This window comes from Rhinolophus sinicus, linkage group LG11, assembly GCF_036562045.2.
Source record: "Rhinolophus sinicus isolate RSC01 linkage group LG11, ASM3656204v1, whole genome shotgun sequence".
Classification (NCBI taxonomy): domain Eukaryota; kingdom Metazoa; phylum Chordata; class Mammalia; order Chiroptera; family Rhinolophidae; genus Rhinolophus; species Rhinolophus sinicus.
In genome coordinates, this window is record NC_133760.1 from 8,249,690 (window position 1) to 8,272,651 (window position 22,962).

Below are 22,962 nucleotides of genomic sequence, written 5' to 3' on the forward strand. Positions count from 1 at the left end.
TCAGTCATAAGCTGAGGGATCCCAAGGGCAAATATGTTTATTTACAAAATGCACAGACCCTCCCTCCCAGAATGCACTGCCTGGGGCAGTGGGAGAGCTCAGGGCCTCATACACCTGAGACCCCAAGAGCACCACGAGGGATGGGGCCTGGGCAAAGCTAGAAGGGCACAGGCCCCACCCGACCCCCACCCCAGAATCCAGCAGTGGGCAGGGGATGGAGGGACAGTGCTTCCCTCTCCAAGGTCACGACCGCGTGTCCAGTCGGTTCATGTATTCCTGCAAGGCCTTCAAACGGGCGTCTATTTCAGCCATGTTGGCCTCCTGGTGGTCGGAGCTGTACTCTGTGAGAGCAGGCATGGGTGTGGGGGGCTGTGAGGGGCCTGAAGCCACAGGGAGCTCCGGGGCTCAATATGCTGCCTTCAGTACCACCCCAGAGGGCTTTGAGGCAGGTGAGGGAGAGATGTGGAGTCCCAGGCTCACCTTTGATGGGCACCCAGCCCCCCGAATTAGCCAAGCGTCTCTGATGGCGGCCATGTTCCACAGGAGTGAGCTTCTGCAGCTGGGGGAGGCATGAAAGGGGTCAGGCAGCCTCCCTCTACTCCTGCCCCCCCAAATCCCAACAGAAACTCTGAACCTAAGGACCTCAGAAAAAATAAGGCTGACACCTATTAAGCACTTACATAAAATAACTTTGTGTTTTCACCAAAACCCTCTGAGGTTAATACTATTACCATCCTTATTTAACTGTGGATACAGAAACTGAGGTACAGAGAGGCAGAGTAACTCTTGAAGACACACAGGTGGTAGGAGGAGGAGGAGCCAGGTTTTAAGACCTGGAAATGTGAAGCCAAAGCAGGTGCTCTTAACCAGTGTCCTCTGCCCCCACCCCACCCCCATTCTCCCTCCCAATGCAGTGGTGTCAAAACACTGAGTCCAGAGGCATTTCAGAGCCGCCTCTGCAACCTGATCCCCAGAATGGAATTAGGCAGATGGGGCCAGCCGCTTCTGGTGGTTTCATGCTGCCCCTGCCTCCTCCAAGGCCTCAGAAAAGACACTCACCGTGTTCGACCCACTCCAGCTTGTGGGGCTGGGAGGCTTCCCGCGGTGGCGGTGAACGCTGAGGAGAAAGGAATCAGAAAGGGGAGGAGTCTTTGGCACCTCCCACCTCAACCTCCTCCGTGGTTTCAAGCCTCCGTCACTCAATTTCCCTGCAAAATACTGTTTCCAATTTCCCCCAGACACCCGTTTAGTGGCGGTCCTTTCCCCCAACCAAGTTTTACCCTCTAGGGAGGGATTCAGAGAAATCCTCGAACTCGCTGCAGGAGCTGGCTGATGAGCAGCGGCTGCGGAAACTGTCCACTAGAGGGAGGAGGAGACGGTGAGACTCCAGCACTCGCCGGTCCCGCCCAGCCCGCCGGCTGGCCCGCGCGCTCCAACGCGTTACCAGAGGAGCTGCGGTTTCGGGAGCGATTAGCCGCATCCCCTCGGCCGGTCACGGCAGCGGGACGCCGAGTCTGGCGAGCCCAGGAGATGGACGGGCCATCCCCGCTTCCTCCGCTGCCCAATCGATTCCGCTGCTGCTGCTGCTGCCTGGGGAACGGGAAGGGAGAAACCTGCCTGTGCGCCCAATTATTGCGGGAAGGGAGACGCTGCGCCCTGTGGGTTACAACCAGGGCGGGTAACCCGCCGGAGGGTGGAGGGGAAAGATGAAGCAGGTGACAGGTGATGGAGACAAATGGGAGACAAGGATAGATGAAGACAAATCAGAGGGCCAGGTAAAGGGGCAGGGATGTGGGCAGGTGAGGAGAAAATGGGCGCTAACTTCATCTTGATCTCTCTTTGCTTCTTCTCCTTGGCTTTCACAAAGGCTGTGGGGTCGAAACGGGGCACGCGACCACCTAGGACAAGGTAGGGGGGTGTGGGAAGAGGCTGGGGTCACAGGATCACGCCTCCACCGTTCTAGTCCGTTCCTCGTCTCCCACCCGCAGGGCAGGGCCAGCACAAACCTGTGGGCGAGGGCGAGGGGCGGGCAGGGCGGCCTCGACCTCGGCCCCCACGCCCACTCTCCCGGGATGAGGAGCGGGCAGCACCGCGGCCACGCGACGTGGAGCGCTCCCGGGATGACAAAGCCCGGTCCTCCCGGGCTGGGGGCGGCACCACCGGCGGAGTCCGTCTCCTGGGAGCACAGGACCCATTGTCAGTTTCCCGCCGGCTAGGACAAGTCCTATCCCAAGGCTCTTCCCCGAACTGCACCATCTCCGAACTTTCAGGTCCATCTCCCCCATCAATTTCTAGACACACCCTCACACACGACCCTCACAGATACCTTCTGCCAGGCTTCGCCCCTCTCGGAGTCCCACAAAACTTTCCCCCAAAAAAACGTTTGTCACTTCCCAACACACCCCCTTCACGGGACACTTCTTCCGAAGTCTCCAAGTTTCTTGGAAGCCCTCCCCAATTTTCCACTACCCACTCCAATAAAAGCCAGCAGACATCACCCTGATCCCCACCTGCTGGGCCACGCCAACTAGACCGTAAGGACTCGCCCCTTTCCTCAGTCCCAATGTCCAGACCCAACCTCCGGAATGCCGCCTCAAGCCCGGACCATCTCTCCACAGATCCCGCCCACTGTTTCCAACTATCCGAGCCCTCCTAGTATCTCGCATGCTGTCCATTAGGCCCCTCCTACCCATCTCTGCCCACTCTCAGACTCCACCCATCTTCTCCTTCCAGCTCGGACCCCACCCCATCACTCAGGCCCCTCCCACTCACCTCCAGGCCCCTCCTATCCGGCCCCAAGTCCACCTGCAGACCCAGCCGCAGCTCCGAGGCCCCGCCCACCCCGAGCCACACCCCTCACCCCCTCTTGTACGCGGCTAGCTCGCTGTTCAGCGTCTTCAGCCGGGCGCGCAGGCTCCGCTCCGATGCCTTCACCTCCTCCAGCTGTCGAGGGGCGACAGGGGTGCAGAGATCCAGAGACTGAGACCGAGATCCGCGCTGGGCCGACCGCCCCTGCCAGCCGCCGCGCCCCCTCACCTCCTTTGCCAGGCGGCGGCAGTCCTGGCTGCGGCGGCGGGCCCCGCGGTGCCCCAGGCCGCGCTCTTGCCGAAGCTCCAGCTCCAGGCCGCGCACTAGCCCACGCAGCGCCTCAACCTCCTGGCGCGCCGCCCGCCCAGCCAGCGCCTCCTCGCGCGATCGGCCCAGCTGGGCCTCCAGATCGTGCTTCTCAGACGCCAGGCGCGACACCCTGGGCGGAGAGGGGAGATAAGGAAGAGAGCGAGGGGGAGCATGGGTGCACGGTCCCATCATACCCGCTCCTTCACCGGGTAGTTACACACCATTTCACCTCCCCCACGAAGGGGGAACCCACCACTCCCGCCTGCCCTTTATGGTCCCATAATCTCTCCTCCACCTCTCCTATGTGACGAGGAACATGGCCACATCTCCCCCATCCATCCCACAGAGCAGACACAGCCACCAGCCATGTGAGTTCTAATTCCAACATATATCATTGATCTGTCCTCTATACCCTCAAAGCCTAGCCCTGAGGTCATGGCCCCAGGCAGGTCTCACTGCCTCCCATTCACGGGAGGACTCTTTCAAATGCAAATCCCATCAGGTCACTACTGTTCAAAACCCTTCCTTGAGAAAAAGATGTATACACAAGGCTATTAGTTGCACCACTATTTGTAAAGCAAAAGAGTAGAAATAACCAAAATGTACATCAACAGGGAACTAGTTGAATTTCAGTGATGCATCCACTAAACTGAGTACTACACAACAATAAAAAGGAAGAAGATCTCTATATCCTTTCACCAAGTGATAGCCGGGATATAAGTTTTAAAACAGTGCAGAAATGTTTAGTGTGTCTCTTTAGGTAAAAGAAAAAAAGGGGAATTATAAATATGTTCATATTTCAAAAATATATAAGGATAAACCAAAAACTTTAAAAAGTTGGTTACCTATGACAGAGGAACAAAGGTGGCAACCAGGAATCAAGGTGGACCCCTCTGAATGTACCCTCCTTTTTAGTCTTGACTTTGGAACTATGAAAATATTCTACATAAATAAATTTTAACAAAAGCAATCCCTAAAACTTTTAAAAGAAAGTAGCTCAAACAGATATCACTGTATATCAAAGTTAGTGGCATACTGGAGGAGAATTATGTCAAGTAACAATACAAAAAACAAAAAACTTTATTTTAGCAAGTAGGGCAAAAAGTACTGCAAAGAAATCTTAAACTTCATTCAGTACTTTCAATATTAGTAATTACCATATTTTGCCATGTATAATGCACTCCAGAGTATAACGCGCACACATGTTTATGGCCCAAATTTTCAGGGGAAAAAAATCTTTCGTTTTTAATTTTCCAAGGGATTTTCCAATAATTTTTGTAAAAATAATCAGCTAAATTGCTAGCTCCCGCCTAACGTGTACGAAGAGAAATGTCGCACTGTTCACCCTGTGGTAATAAAATCGTCATCACCTATCTTATCAAGTCAAAGTCACTTACTCTGTGGACAACAATACATTTCGCTGAATTGTTGGCCAAAATCACTTTCACTGAAAGTTTGTCAAAAGTTCAACAAAAACAATTACCGTATTCCAGGGTATTATTTTACATACAGATATCATTATTGATTTCTAGAGTTACACTTTTAACTCATAAGCATAAATAAAAGAATTCAAAACATTTACAAGTATATAGATACGGAATTAGTACTACCCAGGTATAATGCACATCCTTATTTTTCCCTCACAAATTTGGGCATAAAAGTGCACATTATAAATGGCAAAATACAGTATATTGGTATTATTAGGATAAAGCAAATAAATAATTGTTACTATTGCTAGAAACTAAGATTTTTCAGCATGAGAAGACATACAAATCAAAAAGGTTTGATAAGCACAGACACCATTTTTCTCTTTCTAAAAAATGTATCTATTTTCTGTCTCTTTCCACTAAAAAGGCCTAGAAGCGGTGTCAACCCAATGGCCATGAGCACCCCTAATGACCAGACTGTGGTCTCTAACTACAATTTCCCACTAAAAGAAACCAGCGCTCCTTGGGAAATTACTTATACCAGTCCTGGGGCTGGAATGGCACAAGAAATTCTCAGACATCTTGACATGCCAGAAAACAAGGAAGTCATCCAAGATTACTGGAATCATTTCTAAAGGACGTAGGAGCCAACATGAAGGTGTTCCTACTGGCCAAAGATAAGACAATGAGAATCAAAAAGAATACGCGCAATGAATAATGGACTAAAACACATCTGTGGGAGACTGAATAATAGCCTCCCAAAAGATATTCATGTGAACCTGTGAATGTTATATGGGGGGAAAAAACTTTATAGAGCTGATTAAATCAAGGACTTTGAGATGAGATTATCAAAGTGGGCCCTAAATATAATCACAAGTATCCTTATAAAAGAGAGGCTGAGGGAGATGAGACACAGAAAACGAGGAGGCAACATGACTACAGCGGCAAAGGTTGGAGTGATGTGGGCACAAGCAAAGAATGATGGCAGCCACCAGAAACTAGACGAGGCAAGAAACAGATTCTCCCCTAGAGCCTCTGGAGGGAGCGCTGCCCAGCTGATACCTTGATCTCAGCCCAGTGAAAGTGATTTCAGACTTCTGGCCCTAGAACTGGAGGAAAATAAATTTCTGTTGTTTTAAATCACAAAGTTTGTGGTAATTTATCACAGCAGTCATAGGAAACCAACATAACATCAACTAAGTTTACATTCGTGAGTGCATAATGATAGTAAAAACTAAACAAACCTCATTGATCTCCATGGAGGGTGTAAGGAAACCAACTCATTATTCTAACAGAAGTTAAATAAAGGGGAAAAAAAACAAGCATTAGTCATGCCTTTCCCATAGGAAATGTACCTCAGGGAAACCAAATAGTTGATAAGAGAATTCTTTCCTTACTGAAGAATTCTAGCTAACAAAAGCAGAAAGAATTATGGAATTAGATTATTACCCTTTACCAACGCATAATGAAAAACATCTATCTAGCCACCGATCATCAATAGCTGCTAAAACTATATATTAACTCAGTTGTTCTCACCTTGCCTAAAAATTAAAATCAATTAGGGATATGAAAAACATACAGATACCTACATTTTTTGCAAAACACTGACTTTATCCTTTGCAATCACGAATAAGAGAAGAATGCCACCTATCTCTACTTCTTCTCAACATTGTACTGGAGGTCTTAGCCAATAAGGCAAGAAAAAGAAATGAAAGATCAAGATTGAGAAGCAATTAACAGAACAGTCATTTGCCGAGGATTATAAACACTGAAAATCAAAAAGAATCTATAGATAAATTATTAAAAATCATAAGAAAGCTAAAATTTCTAGATTCAAAATCAATATATCAGTATTACATATTGGTAATATATTTATATATAATATAAATATCATATTATATATTATAAATTATACAAAAATCAATATGATTTATATTTAAAGAAACCATTAACAAAATTACCCAAAGATGAAAAAAAAATCTAACAAAAAGTGTGATGGAACATTACTGAGACATTAAATAAGACCTAAATAAATGTAGGAACAAACTCTGTTTATAGACTGGAATACTCACTATAGTATTTATAAAGATTTCAGCTCTCCCTAAATTGTTCTATAGATTTAATACCAATAAAAATTACAACAAGTTTGTACTGAAAAACCTACTGACTCTGAAATTTATATGGAAATGCAAATTACCAAAATAACTTTAAAAATCTTGAAAAGAAAAAACAAAAGTGAAAGGACTTGCTCTACCCAATATCAGACTAATTATAAAGCTACAGGAATTAAAAGTATAGTGCAGGCACCAGGATAGACAAACCAATGGACTACCGAGCACAGTACCTCACTTATGTATAAACATGATTTGTGATAAAGATGACAATAGCTGAACAGTAGGGAAAGGACACTCTTCTCAATAAATGGCATCGGGATGATTGACTGACTAGACACATGGAAGAAATATGACAGGACTTCGACCTCACCAAAAATCAATTCCAGGTGGATTGCAGATGTGAAAAGCAAAACACAAAGAATTATAGATGATGATATAGGAGAATGTCATCATGACACTAGGAGAAAAAGATTTTAAGACAGGACATAAAATTACTAACTTCAAAGAAAAAAATGTATAAATTAGTCTACATGAAAACGAAGAATCTCTGTTTATCAAGAGACACTATTAAGAGAGTGAAAAGGCCAGGGGAAGGAGAGGAAGAGGATTTCTGAAACACACGAAATTAACAAGGAGCTCATATCCAGACTAGAAACTAAGAACTCCTGGAAATCAGTAAGAAATAGACAACCAGAAGAAAAATAGACATCATAGGTGAATAGGCAATTCACAAAATAGGAAATGCAAGTGGCTACTAAACATGAAAAAATGATCAACCTCATCATCTGGTAATTAGGGAAATGCAAATGAGAACTAGCAAGAGATGCTGGGCTATGGGAACTTTATAAGAGAGGGATCCAACTCTCAACATCCGACCTTGGTCAGTCCCAGCTCCCCAATAGGAGGCAAGTACAGAGCACCACTGAGGAATGGGTCTTGTCCAAAACCTGAATCTGATTAACCTATAAGTAAATAACCACTTATCCAGAAATATGGAAAACAGTAATACATTAACCATGGAGATAAAATCAACAAAATCCAGACTGTGGGAAACTCCACAGGAGAAAAAACCTGGCTTCTCTTATACAAATAAGTAGCATGAAAAAAGGGGGGAACTGTAATAAATTAAAAGAAATTTAATTTAAAAAGAGAGAGAGATTTAAGAATCACAACAGGGGCGGCCAGATGGCTCAGTGGGTTAGAGCGCAAGCTCTGAACGACAAGGTTGCCAATTCGATTCCCACATGGGCTGGTGAGCTGCACCCTTCTCAACTAGATTGAAGACAATGAGCTGCTGCTGAGCTTCCAGAGGGGCGGCCGGATGGCTCAGTTTGTTAGAGCGCGAGCTCTGAACAACAAGGTTGCTGGTTCAATCCCACCATGGGATGGTGGGCTGCGCCCCAGGCAACTAAAGATTGAAAATGGCGACTGGACTTGGAGTTGAGCTGCGCCCTCCACAACTAGATTGAAGGACAACGACTCGGAGCTGATGGGCCCTGGAGAAACACACTGTTGCCCAATATTCCCCAATTAAAAAAAAAAAAAAAAAAGAATGACGTTTTTTAAAAAAAAGAATCACATCAACAAATTGCAATGTGTGGCTGTATTCGGATTCACACAAGTCAATTACAAAAGACATTTGTGAGATAATCAAAGAACTGTTAACATATACACACATTAGGGAATTTTTGTTAATTTTGTTGTATGTGATAACAGTGCTTCTGTTTGTGTTTTAAATGCCCTTCTGTGTTAAAGATACATACTGAAGTGTTTACGGAAGAGAAACGATGTCTGGGATTTGCTTCTCAGGGGAGGGGAGCATAAATCAAACAAGATGGGCAAAACGTAGATAACCGTTGAAACTGGGCACAAGTCCACTCACATTATACTACTGTCTACTTTTGTGTGTGCTTGGAATTTTCCCTAATAAAAGTTTTTTTTTTTGTAAATCTGTGGCTCCCCAAGCTCTCTGAGGCGTTTCCCACTGAGCCCCTTCCAGCTGAAGTCTGCCCTCCCCTCCTCTCCTCTCACCTCCCTTCCCCTCGCTGCTCCACAGCCAAGCTACTCTTTGAAAATGCAGCTTCCTCCTCCTGGAACCCTCTCTCTCTCTCCTGGCAGGAATGACCCCACTCATCCTTCAAACATCGCCTCCCTCCCAGGGAAGCCTGCCCGCCCCCAGCCAGGCTAGGTCTGTCCCTTTGTTCTCTGCAATCTTTGTACATTTCCTTCTGGCTTCCTAGTTGGCGTTTATCCATGTGATTATCTGCTTTCTGTCTGGATTCCCACCCCATGAGGACAGAGTCGCCAGATATCGGCCACTGTATAGGAACCCGGGCTCTTTGGCCAGGTTTCCTGGATCCAACTTTGCTCCACTTATTACAAGCTGGGTGACCTTGGGCAGTTTCACTTCACATGCAGGTAAAGTGGGACAATGATAACACCTACCCAAAGGTTGTGGGAGTCGAGGAAGAGTGCTTAGACCATTTCTGACACTGAGTAAGGGCTCAATAAATATTACCCAGTGCCGGGCAGTGGGCCTGGCACACAGTATGAACTCCTTAAGTGTTGGATGAATGAACGAATCAACCTTGGAGTCTTCCCAAACTCCCTAACTCCAAATTGGGAGGAGGAAAATGCGAAGCCACGATCTGGCTATGGGATCTCAGAGCAGAGGACGCCACCTAGTGGCCATCCTGAGAAACACACATGCGCGCACCTACCAGGCCTGAGGGTACATCCCGAGGATGTACTCAAGGCAATGCTTTCTTGCTTCCAGCACTGCACAGCCAACCTCCTCCAGGAAGACCCACAGGGTTCTCCAGCCCCATGAACTCCCACTCCTGGAAGCGGAGAGAGAGCTGGTCCTTCCTGTCAGCACTGAGAGCTCAGTTCTGGGCTAGCAGCTGCCAACAGTGCACAATGGCTGGGGAACCAAAGGGGGCTTGGAGCTAGCTGTATGGATTCACAGTCTAGACTGGCCATATTACTCACTGTGTGATCTGGGGCAATTTCTCTAAGTTCTCTGGGCCTCAGTTTCCTCTTTTAAAATGGGGACGATAGCAATGCCTACTTTGTAAGGATTAAAGGAATTAAAATCATAAAGCACTGAGCAGAGTCCTGGCACAAGGTTAAATGCTCAACATTAGCTACTACTATTATTATTATTATTACTACTACTACTACTGCTGCTGCTGCTGCTGCTATTAAAACATGATTACCCTCCCCAATGAGTGGGGCATCCGCCAGGTGGACACTGCGTCCCCAGTTCAGCTCCCCCACAGCCCACAGCACACAGCAGGCACTCAGTATGCTAAAAGCCTTTGCTTTCTTCATTTCACGCTCTCAGGCCCCTTGTTCTCACTACATCCTCACCTAACACAAGGCCTTTGCACATGCTGCTCCCTCTGCCTAGAACACGTCCTCACCTACTTCCCAACCCCATCAGCTTGCTGTACAGCCTCCCATAGCACAGGCTCTCTCCTGACTAACCCCATCTCCGTTTGCAGTGATATCCTCGGGTGGTTATGTGATCAGCGTCTATCTGCCCCCTTGGCCGGCCACTTACATGAGGGGCAGGGAGGAGCCAGCACAAAAGAGGCGCCGCATGTGGCTCTACCTCCCACCCTGTCTTTACACATATTGTTCACTTTCCCTGGAATACCCCCTCTTACCAGGCAGGGCAGGTCCCCCTTCTGGGTTCCCCAACCCTGCTCACTCTAAGTCTTCACTCTCTGTAGACAAATCTGTCTCCCTCTCTGGACTGGGAGTCCCAGGAGGGCAGGGCCAGGATTGTCTGGGTCACCACTGTGACCCTAGCACAAGGTGGGCACAGAGGAGGGGCTCAGAATAAATATTTGGTGAATGAGGGACCACTGCCCTCCCAACAGTACTGAGCATTTGGCCCCGCAGTGCATGATGGGATGTGCCCTCCCAGCCCCAACTGCCCCCCACTCCCAGACTCACTGCTCCCGCAGGCGCCAGATCTCAGAATCCCGGGTGTCCCGAGGGTCCTGGTGGTCCAGCGCTCGAAGGTGGCCCAGTTCCTCCTTCAGTGAGCGAATGATGCCCTGAAGGACCACGGGGTCCGGCTTGCCCTGGTACGGGAGGGGCAGCGGGTAGTGAATCCTGAAGATTAAAACAGATGCATCTCAGAGGCCGAGAATCCCCCAGAGCACTTACAGACCCTGAGAGCCTCAGGGTAGGAAAACACACAATTGCAAAAACCTCACGTTCCTAGGGGCTTTCTTCTCAACGCAGCTGCAAGCCCCCGCCCTGCCCCCATGTCCCTTGCACCAGTCAGCGGCCCCGAAGACCCTCTTATACAGCAGTTGTGGAGTTACTGGGTCTTGTCACTTGCAACCAAGCTCAATCCTAATTAAGACTCCATAGTGGGAGATTCCAGGTGTCCTGACCTGGGTGCCCCCTTAGCTAGAGAAAGGTAGGGCACCTTGATTAACTGCCCCACCAGCGGCTATTCATACAAGATTGGTAACTTCCCACTAGAAAGTCCAGAAGCTATTAACAAAGGGAACAGACACCGTCCCCAGCTACCTAACAGCTATTCCCAACTCCCTTCTCCCTTGCTGCTTTCCACTATAAAGACTAGACAGCCAGATAGTCATTTTCCCAGCATCCCTTGCATATGACCATTTCTGGCCAAATATTATGGGAAAGGTCATGGGACCGTTTCTGGCTTATTAGGAAATCTGTTGCAAATCTTCTGGGAACATTTCAGTTTTCCTGATAAAAACATTAGGTGCAATTAGCAAGCACATCCTTCCTCTTCCTCTTGCTTTGATACATATTCAATGTCTGGAGGTCCAGCAGCCATTTTGCGACCATGAAGAGATAGTGTGAAGCGAAAAAGCCAACACATCAAGGATGACAAAAGAAAAAACCAAACAAACAAAAAAACCAGAAGGCGCCTGAGTCCCTAATGAAACTGTTGAGTTGCCACCACCCACCCAGACATCTTGTTAAGTGATTATTGCTTTTTTAAGGCACTGGTAATGGCTATTCTGCTACTTGTAGCCAAACACAATACTAAATGATACAAACCTCAACACTGAAGATTCCAAAGGCAAGGTTTAAGCAACATCCCACCTTGCCCTGGGTACCTGGGGTTCCTGAGGTCCAACCACATCCTCTCCCACCTGCCCATCAGCGTGGGCCTAGAATCAGCCCCTTGTCCCACCTGTCAAACTCCACAGAGTAGATGAGAATCAGGTAGCGCTTGGAGTTCAGCTGGGCCGACCTCGAGGCCAAAGGGCCTGGGCGGCCCCCCATCTTGCGATTCCGCAGGGACTCCAGGTCTGTGTAGGTCAGCAGGTCAAGGGTGACCGACTCACTGCTCTGTTGGGAGAGGATAGGAGGAGCTGCCACAAGACCCAACATGGCCATCCCCTGAGGACACAACCCACACGCCTGGGCCACACCCTGACCCCTTCTCTGGCCTAGCTGGGCCTTCCTGCATGGAGGTGATGAGCAAGATGGCCCTGTCCAAGGTGCTGGCACAAGGACCTCATCAGAGGGAGAAACTAGAAAGAACCTAATTGCTCAACCATTGGGGACAGCTTAGGATTGTGTTGTATGCAAACTCCTGGAGGACCCTGAGACCCTTTCAAAACAATTTGTATAATAATACTAAGATGTCATCTGCCATTTCTGCTGTGTTGACATTTGCACTAATGGTGCAAAAGTAATGGTAGGCAAATATGCTGGTGCCCATCGGCAGAAATTCAGCCAGTGGCATCAAATCTACTAGCAGTCATTGCATTCTCATTGCCATGCAGTCTCATGGGGGGCCAGGAGGAAGAAATAAACAAATAAATAGAAACAGAAAACAGAAAATGAAACGTAGGAATGTTCTGGATGACGCTATGAAAATTATTAATTTTACTGAATCTCAACCCTTGACTACACAGTTTTGTACTACTCTGTGTGACAAAAGGGGAACTGGCATCCTGCTGTACACCAAGGGGCGACAGTTGTTTCAGGAAAAGCATTTGTGCAATTGAGTGTAGAGCTAAGTCAGCCACCTTTTCATGGAACGCTACTTTTACTTGAAAGAGTGACTGACAGACAGACAAAACTAGAGTTTTTCAGACTTGGTTGTCTGGCAGGGCTTTTTCTCAAAAATGAACAGAGTGATCCTGTCACATCAAGAAAAACAGCTAACAGTAATTGTTACCAATGATAAAATTCAAATGTCAAAGTGAAAACTGAAATTTTGGAGAACTTGTATCTGCTACCGTGTGCTTGATAGCCTCTCGATGTTGAAAGACTCCTGGTGAGATCGCTGAGGACATTAACAAATGTGACTTCCTGATATTGTATAATGAAATGTGTCAACATTTGGAAGAGCTGCACAACTTACTGAATCAATATTTCCAAATGACCAATACATGGTGTTACAAAATAGGTAAAAGATTCAGGCAAAGTACAAGATACACCAGATTTTAGTGCAACAGAACACAAAAAGTTCATTATATGGTTTCAGATTCCACATTACAACCAACCTTTAAGAAACTACCACCTGTCCCGTTTTAGTGTTAGCAAAGGATATGCACAATTATCTGAAAAAGCTATTAAAGGGCCCCCTTTCCAACTATGTATCTACGTAAGGCAGATTTTTTCTGCATATACTTCAACCAAAACATATCACAACAGACTGAATGCATAAGCACATATGAAAATCCAGCAGTTTTCTATGAAGCCAGACATTAAAGAGACTGGCAAAAATGTAAAACAATGCTATGTTTCTTCCTAATTTATTTTGTTTTGGAAAATACTTTTTTTCATAAAAATGTTGAGGTTAACATATAACAGATTTATTATTGTTATTTTTAAATGAATTCATAGGTATCTTTAAACTTTTCTCAGTTTTAATTCCTAACATGGCAAACAAATACTGATAAATCCTGCATAAATAAAAGCTCTTTGGTGTCCTCAATAATTTTTTAAGAGTATAAAAAGATCTTGAAGCCAAAAAGTTTGAGAACAATGGGTTATATAAATCATGATGAATGGGTACGATGGAATTCTAAACAACTACTAACAAGGATGACAAACTCAAAAAGATAATAACAATAATAATAATAATAATAATAATACCTCTAATAATACTTCTAGAGCACTTCCTATGAGCCAGGCATTATTTAACCTTTTTACATGTAACTTAGCTAATCTTCACAACACTGAAATGGGGACTGCTGACATCCACACATTACAGATAGGGAAACTAAGGCAGGGAGGGGAAGTAACTGGCCCAGGCTCCCAGCCAGTGGCTGTCTGAATACAGAATGCATGCTATTCTGGGCTATTATGCTGTTTATCATGCCTGCAGTACTAAAATGTTAACAGTCTGGGGTGGGACACAAAAAGGTGATTCTTAAGGCCTCTCACTTTCTAAGTCACACATTACTGTTGTCTTAATTACACGAGTGCGTATTTTGTCTGTAATCAGAGAAATAATGTAGTTCATAATTTTAAAATGTCTAACTAGCATCCCTGTCACGCTAAGTTCCAACCTGCTTTTTCTTTTCTATCAATACTTTTACCTACTTGACATTACATATTTTTTCAATTGTCTGTCTCTCCCTCTAGAAAGTCAGCTTTATGAAGACAGGAATTTTGTCTCTTTTGTTCATGGCTGTGTCCCCAGTGCCAAGAATAGTGCAATGAAATGAATGATTGGCTATATTCACTAAGGTAACAAAATTTTTATGAAATATTGTTGAATCTTTTAAAAGTAGGTTACAAAATACCTTGGGGAATATATCAACTATAAATCTGTAAACGCGTGCACACACATTCACGAATGAATAGAGAAATGGAGAAGTGATCGGAGTGATTTTCATCAAAACATTACCAGGGAATGAGTCTTAGGAATGGAGTGATTTTTCCTTTCTTCTTTACATTTCTCTGTGACCTGAATTTTCTACATGAGAATAATTCATTAGAATCAGAACAAGCTATTTACATTGGGGAAAGAAGAAAGAAAAAGATGGCCCTGTCCCTGCAATGAAAGAGAAGGTACAGGGTCTTGCATACATCAGCTGGGCATCTACCCTCCAGGAATCCAGGGAAAGAAACCTCGCCCAGCCCCCACCCCGGTCCCTACCTGGGTGAGGGCTGACTCCAGCATGTTACAGAAGATGTTGAACTGTTTGAAGTTCCCTGTCTTGTGAGTCAAATCTTCGATGACTGGAAGGGGAGAAAAGTCCTTTCTGAGGTCTGACCACTTGCCCCATCCAAGGGCAATGCATCCAAGCTTTTTGACGTTCCCTGACTCCAGTATAGATGAGCCCTCCCCAACTTGGAGCTTCTCATCAGGTAGAAGAGGCAGGATGCTGGTTGGCCTCATCTTCTAGAAGTGACCCCAAGAAGGATAGGCGAGCCCACCCAGGCAGGCACACTCACAGCTGGCATCGAACTCGCCCCGCCACTGGTCGGCTGTCATCCGGTCCTCCACCTCCAGCTCTAGCACCTGCCCAGACACCACTACCCGCACGGCATGCTCCACGCCCCGGAAGACATAGTCCACCTGCAGGCCAGCTGGCTGGTCCATGGCCGGTGTCACTGGAAAGGGGGATGAGACAGAGACCCAGAAGGGCTGAGAGCCCAGGCTCAAGAGCTGGAAAGTCACAATTCATGTCCTGGCTCCACAATTTACCAGCTGTGGCACCTGAGGAAACAGACTTTGCCTCTCTGTGCCTTGGTTTCCTCATCTGGAAAATGGGTATAATAATGGCATCAACTTCATAGAGTTGTGAGGATTAAATTGGACAATAGGCATAAAAGCACTTAAAACTGTGTCCTGCACACTACTATGTCCAACACATGTTGGCTAATAGAATATATGATTTCCAAGAAGGGAATCATGATTAATACTCTTGATTATTAATTTATTAATCCTTATATTCATTATATATTTACGATTATTCATTCAGCAAATATTTGTAGAGAAAAATCCAGCTGGAAAGGAGGACAGAGAGTACTGAGGTCAGGTGGGGCAGAGACTTTATAAATAGAGGGTCAGGGCAGGCCTCTATGAGGAGCTGGCATTTGAGCAGAGAACCAAAGGAGGTCAGGGAACCAGCCGTGTGGTTATCTAGGGAAAGTGGTCCATGTTGAGAGAACAGCCTGTGCCATATATTAGCAATGATACACTTACAGCATTTATGTTGAATTAATAATTCATTTTATTAGTCTGTTGTAAGCATAAGTATCTTCTCTTAGCCAACACAGCTACTTCTCACTGTTAGTTCTATGAGGAGCTGGAGGAGAGGGTCAGGCCTCCACCCTCAGCCTGGATTCCAGAGGCTGGTTCAGAATGGAAGCGCCAGGCTGCCTGGGTTCACAGCCAGGCTCAGCTAGTGTACAGACATGGGCAAGTTACGTAACCTCTCTTGGAGCCAGATTCTTTACCTTCAAAGCACATGCCACTCTGGGTGTTAGGGATCTGATGAGAAACCAGATGATGCCCTACCCTCGAGCAGGTGGCAACAGTCAGAGGTATAAAAATATCAAGTAGTGAGAAAAGGGGTGCTCGGGGTTCGGGGGGTGCTCTTTTGGCTAGGGTGGCCAGGGAAGGCCCCTCTGAACAGAGGCCTGGAGGGAGGGTGGTTGGGAGGGAGACAGGTGAATACCTGGGGAAGAGTTTCCAGGTAAAGGCCCCAAGGTGAGCTGTTCTAGTTTATTCTAAGAACAGCAGGGAGGGGGGCAGCGTGAGGGAAGGAGGGGTAAGTGACGAGGACAGAGATATAATGTGCTAGATGACGTTCATGCAGGCCTCTGTAAGCCCAGAGGAGGGTAACAATATAGATCTCCTTGGATTGGTGTAAGGATTAATCATGTTAAAATCCTTGGAGAAATTGAACCATGACTGACACACACTCAATACATACTAGCATCACCATTATCATTGTTATTATTGCTTTGTTGTTTCTGAGCTTGACAGGGACTACAGAGACAAGGTAAGCCCATTCCCTTCCCAGTGTAGACAGGAAAACTGAGGCTCAGCTCCCCTGATTCCACAGCTGCTCCAAAGACAGAGCCACCCAGGGCTGCCTTTAACCCAGATCATGGTGACCCCTACAATGCCTGGTCTCCTTCTCTCCCCATTGCCTCCTTTAGTCCTCGCTTTCCCGAGGAAGTCCTTCCTAAAGTCTGATATTGGAAAATACCGTGAGAGGAAAAGATGAACCCTGAAACTCTAGGTCAGTGGTTTCTAACCTTTTTAGAGTCCTTGGGCCTTTGAGAGTCTAACGAGATCTCTGAAACCTCCCCAGATAAATGAATAGGCACATAGCCTTTCACAAGTAATTTCAGGGGCTCCCAGAACACCACCCCCAGGATCACCCACAGATTCACTGTTCTCAAAGGCCCAAGGACAACGGCCTGAGCCCCACAAGCCTGACAGGCACCTGTCTCTGGACCCAAGCTCTTGACCTTATTTGGGTGAGGGGTCTCTGGTGCTTTGGAAGGGCTAATGAAATCTGGAGCCCTCATTCCCTGGAAAGCTCACTCTCTCGCAATTGTGCTTTCATTCTCTGAAGGTTCAGAGGGTCCGTACAGCCACACATTTCAACATATCCCTTATCCCTTGGTCCCCAATGCAGGCGCCAGGCAGCGTTAGACCTGCCCCACCGCGCCCTACACCCCGCCCTCTAACCCGCCCTCAAACTCCGCAAGCCAATCAGCAGACGTGCCGTCCTGGTTACCAAGGCGTTGGAGGCAGCGGCGGTACACGTGGAGTAGCTGCGCAGCTTCACTGCCCCATTCACCACCCGACTCGTGGTACCCAACTCCCAGGAGGAGAAAGACGAGGAAGGGTGCCCACCTCACCCTGTCCCCACTGCCTACACGACCCTGCCCTCCTTCCCCATTTCCCCACATAAACCCCCCCCCCCCCCCGTTCTCACGCCGAGGATAGCAGCCCTTCACTAGATAACAGGTCCTTTCCGCATCCAACTGCCTCCACCTCAATCCCCAGATATTAAGCCCCTGAATATTCTCCCGAATCCAACGCTCCCCATTACACACACCAGCCTCCCTCACCTTCACAAACTTCGCCCGCTCCACTCCCCCCGCCCCCTCTTCTAGGCATGTCGAGTGTTCAACAATTGCTAAGGGAACAAAGCTCACACCTCTGCCAGCTGGACCCTCCCTTCCATACCCCAGCTCCCGATAACTCATTCCCCTGACGGCCTTGAGACTGTGGGCTTCCCTTCCCCTCCCCTCTGCAGAATTTCCCTCCCTCCATATTCCAATCCCGCCCCCTCCTGCCACGCTCAGAAACCAGTCCTCTCCTCCCCTCCCCTCCATAAACCTCTTATTTCCATTCTGCTCTCCCAGATTGGGGGGAGGGAGGAGGGCACCAGCCCCCATTTCCTCCTGGGGTTCCCCCATATATTACCTGAATTTTGCTCCCCCGAGCCTCCCCCAGTTATTCGGCCTGGATTCTTCCTGCATATTCCCCAAGGTTCTACTCCACTCACACCCCAGTTTCAGCCTACATTCCATCTTTTCCATGTTTCACCTGGTGGTTTCCTCCCAAATTCTATGCAACCCCCTCTCCCACACACACACATTTTCCACCTCTCTCCCCTTCGGAGAGCCCTCCATCACCCCACCACCTCCCCCCATTCAAGGATTCCCCATCCCCCAGCCCCTCCCTCCCTTCCCCACCGCCACACCGACCCTGTCCTTCTACCTGCCCTGAAACCAATGGCCCATCCTGGTCACTGGTTTCATTCCAGTCCAAGGGTCTCTAGCTCCTCTTCTGCGCCTAGGCTTTTGACCCCGCATTCCAGCCTTGCCTTTGAGGCCCCGCCCTCGCCAACCTGCGCTGTCAGCACTTCAAACTTGCGCGCTGTGTGAACACCCCAGCGCCCCACTCTGGCCCACAATCCTGACCCCATTTCTCGGGCCTCATGACATCATGGCTTCTGCGCTCGCGCACTCATACACACAACTTCCCTGCCCCCAGCCCTCTCTTCTTTCACTAAGGTGACCCTCTCTCCATTCCGTGTTACATCATCGCCCCTGACTCCTCCTCCCAAATTACACTCCCCGGATATTTCAGATTTCACAGCTCTCACCCTAGGGAGGGAGCTGAGAATCCTACACCCTGGGCTCCCCAAAGACAAATCCACGTCACCATCTTCCATACCGGACATGGGTAAATCCTCACCCCTGGCAGCCTCCACTCCTGATGGTGTTTTCCGCACTCTCGCAGACCCACCCCCCTGCAGCCTGCCACCCACCTCACATACACACACACACACACACACACACACACACACACACAGCCTGGCCATAGTGACCACTACTCGCCCCCATTCTGAGCCTCACCTCCCCACCTTGTGGGTGAATTTGAGCTGGATAGAATCCCCCCCCCCCCCCCGCCCCTTACTCGGCACTCCCCCAGAATTCACACCAAAGCTTTCCACATTGTCCGCCTGGAATGTATAGACCCAAGGGCCCTTTAGAACACCCCACAATCCAGACCTCCATAGCGCACAGTGGAGCCCAACACTACCCCCTGAAGTATCGAGACCCCTCCTCTCCCACTGTCCCCCAAAAGGTTTTTGCCTTAGATAAGGACCACGCACACCTATCTACCAGGGACTCACCCTTAATTCTGCTCTCTGATAGGTATTATAACTGTCTCCCATTTTCTAAAGGATGTAACTGTGGTTTGCCCAGGACCCCAGAGTGAGGGGCTGGAATGTTCATCCCCATACTCATTACCCAGTTGCCCTTCCCTGACCACCTTCCATTTCCTCTCATAACTCTCTGCTCCTTTCCCTCCCAGCACTAATCTAAAAGTGGCCTCCCGTCTTAGGCATGGCATACACTGCAAGCTGGGGACTCCTGGGTTCACATCCCGGCTCCACCACTCCCCCACAATGTGGCCCTGGGCAAGGCACTTACCTTCTCCAGGCCTTTCCCAATCAATAAAAGGGACAATAAGAGCTGCTACCTCATAGGATTGTTGTGGGGATTTGTTTAAATATGTATAAGGTGCTTCAAACAGTGCCTGTGTAACTAGTTGATGATTAGCTGACAGATCAGAAACCCATAAGGGTAAAGCCATTTTGATCATTCTTGTATCATCAGCACTGGAGATACAGCCAAGGTCTTCTCCCCTCAGCTCACTACTAGTCATCCTTCAGGTCTCAGCTCCCCTCCTGCAGGAAGCCCTCCCTGATTCCCAGGCTGGATGAGGGGCTGTCTCGGTCAGCACAGTGTCCCCACACTGCCAGGCAGAGGGCAGGCCACAGAGGAGGAGTTTAATGATGAGAGCTCTGAACCAGCCTGTTTTGCGCAATAAGGGCCACAGACCTTCAGCATCCCCTCAGGAGCTTGATAAAAGTGCAGGACACTGGGCATGGTCCCAAACCTGCAGAGGCAGAATCTCTAGAAGTGGGCCCAGGAATATGCACCTCCTATAAGCTTCCCAGTACAAACGAGTTGAGATCTTCAGCCCTTGGCCACCACAATCTGCCCGGTTTACTACACCATTTGGACCCCACCACCCCACCCAAGACCCTCTCAGCTCAACATCCCTGCTCTATCCCACAGGGAGGCCCCCCAGAAATGGTGATAATGGTGGCATAGTACAAGTAACACTTTTTAAGCACCTATGTGTTTCTAGGTACTAAGTTCTATATTCACATGGAGCCAACACTGTAGTGGGAAGGTGGTCTAAGAAGCCCAATGGATACAAACAAACACTAATATATATGTCAGGTAGTAAATGTTATGAAAAAAATAAAACCAGGTGGTGAAGGGCCAGAGTGACAGGAGCTATTTCATCTTGGTGGTCAGCGAGGGCCTCTCTGTGGAGCTGACATTTGAACACAGACCTGAAGGAGGTGAGGGAAAAGCCATCTAAACATCTGGAGGGAATGTGATCCAGACAGAGGGGACAGCATGTACATTCCTCAGGTAAGAATGTATTTGCTATATTCAAGGGACGATGAAAAGGCCAGGGTGGCCAAAGCAGGGTGAGCTAGGGGAGTGGCAGGAAGCCAGACAGGAAGGAGCGGGAGCTGGATCTAGTGAAAACTTGTGGGCTTGGAAAGGATTTCTACTGCTTGAGGTGGGAGCCACGGGTCTGAACAGGGGAGCAATATGATCTGACTTTTGTTTTAATAAAATCTCCCTGACTATGGGGTCAAGGGCAGAGACAGGTAGCCCAATGAGGCGGCCACTGCAACAACGTAAGAGCAGGTGATGGCTTGGACCAGAGTGGTAGCAAGGGAGGTGGTGAGACACAGCTGGATTCTGCATGTTTTGAAGGTAGAACTGATGAAATTTGCTGACTGATGGAACATATGTGGGTAAGAGAAAAAGGAGAAGTGAAAGAAAATTCCAAGGTTTTTGCCCTGAGTACCTGGAAGAATGGACTTCCATCAACTGACTTTGGAGGTTGAAGGGGAGAACCACAGGTTTGGGTTGGGGCAAGATTTTAAGGTCTGGGTATCAGTTGGACTTCCAAGTAGAGAAGAGTTGGCCATTGACTATATGACTCTGGGGTTCAGGGGAGGGATCTAAACTGGAAATATCTCTATGTAAAGACCATATGAAGCCAACAGACTGGGTGAGGCCACTGGGTGAGTGGTAGTCAGAGAAGATGAGGTCATTTTACTGATAATGAAGATAAGGCACAATGGGTTAAACAACTCACCCAAGTAACCTTGATGTTCAATGGTAGGGCCAGTGGCAAAGCCAGGGTTCAAATACAAGCAACCCAACTCCAGAGCCCACACTTTTAACCACCAGTAGGGTTGTTAGGAAGTTTAAGAGTTAATTCACATAATACACTTGATAGGTGCCCAGCATATAGTAAGCCCTCAGTAAACACTACGCCTTCACGCCTCAGTAAAGCACACCCTCATCCCTGGAGGCCCCATTCCCTCTCTCCTCAATACTGTTTTTTCATATGCCCTCCACCAAATCAAAGCTTATAACTCATGTCACGGACCTCCGCCCCTCCATACTGCGCTATAATAACCCTCTGCCTTAAAACCTCCCATTAAATCGCAAGGATGTATTACAAGAGCATTTCTATATTTTACCATCTACTGTCTCCTGCTTTACATACTTTCCCCATTAAAGTCCCTCCTGAGAAACACCCGCCGACTCATATACTGCCCTCTACCTCACAACCCCTCATTAAAGCACCCATCGCGTTAAAGGGCACCTCCCTCCCAATTCCCACACTGCCGGCTGAGCCGCCCGCCGCAGCCCACATTCCCCCAGAGCACCCCCTCCCCCCAGGATCGCCACTCCGGCCCGCGCACTCGCCGCTCTCGCCTCCTCTCACCTTCTCCACCGCCACCCCACCTCGCGAGCGGTTCAACTGCCGAAGCTCCAGCCCCGCCCCCGGATCCGGCTTTCTCGCTCCTGATTGGCTCGTGCTTACTCACATTCAAGTTTCTATTAGTCAAAACAGACGCCCGTCGCCCTGTCCCGCCCCAGAGAAGAACCCGCCCTCCAAAGCTGGCAATTGGGCTACTCGGAAGAGAGGTTCCGAAATGGGTCGGGTCATCAGTCTCCTCTCCAATCACTAGTGGCTAATCATTACTGCCAATCATACAAAGAGCGTTGATTCTTGGAGAGGGGAGGAAATCCCGGAAGTAGCCCGTTGACTCCGCCCACCAACCCTCGGCAGATTAGGCCGCGCCCACAGGGAGGAAAGGCGAGGGGGAGGGGGAGCCGGACGCGCATGCGCACTGGAAGATCTTGGCCGCAGGTCTCAAAGCTGCGGACGTTTTCTTAGCATAAAGAATGGTTGAAATTTATCAATCCTCTTTGCGTTCGAAGACTGCACTGAACGCTTTGCAGGCGTTGGTTTATTGAAAGGTAACAACAACCCTGCAATGTAGGCGCTATTGTGATCCCCATTTTGCCACTAAAGAAACAGGCTCAAGAAGCACTTCCACTGGCTCGGACCACACAGGTTGAGAACGATTCCTCTTTTGAGCCAATGAGATATCAACAGGACGGATTCAGCTCTTGGAATTCGGTGAGGGTGTAGGGGAGAGGAGTGTTCTTTAAGAAAATGAATACAAAAATCACAAACACAAAATTGAGTATGAACATGAAAATTTACTTCGAATATGAAATAATAACAAAGTACGTATTTAAAAGAGCTGACAAACACCGCAAATATTGCAAAATCCCAAAAGATGATAACGTAATGTTTTTATTAATTTACTGCCTGACACACCTCTGTGATGTTTCCTACTTTTTTGGCTGAATGTACTTATTTCATAATATCCTTATCTCCA

General features: G+C 47.9%; 1 protein-coding gene across 2 annotated transcripts; it reads right to left on the reverse strand.

Annotated features, from left to right (window-relative positions):
* Positions 1–19: 19 nt before the first annotated feature.
* CCDC61 (coiled-coil domain containing 61) lies at positions 20–22,084 on the reverse strand. 2 transcript variants are annotated; one of them, XM_019754905.2, is made up of 14 exons: positions 21,996–22,084; positions 15,080–15,238; positions 14,781–14,863; positions 11,853–12,010; positions 10,622–10,783; positions 3,037–3,247; positions 2,861–2,943; positions 2,007–2,176; positions 1,823–1,898; positions 1,445–1,590; positions 1,281–1,359; positions 1,060–1,117; positions 481–559; positions 20–341 (listed from the first exon to the last, which is right to left on the reverse strand). In XM_019754905.2, exons 2-14 carry the CDS (start codon positions 15,225–15,227, stop codon positions 244–246), a joined length of 1,551 nt encoding a protein of 516 aa, XP_019610464.1. In that variant the 5' UTR covers positions 15,228–15,238; positions 21,996–22,084; the 3' UTR covers positions 20–243. The 2 variants fall into 2 exon arrangements, with proteins under 2 accessions (XP_019610464.1, XP_019610465.1); XM_019754906.2 differs by lacking the exon at positions 21,996–22,084 and adding an exon at positions 18,375–18,781.
* Positions 22,085–22,962: the final 878 nt, after the last annotated feature.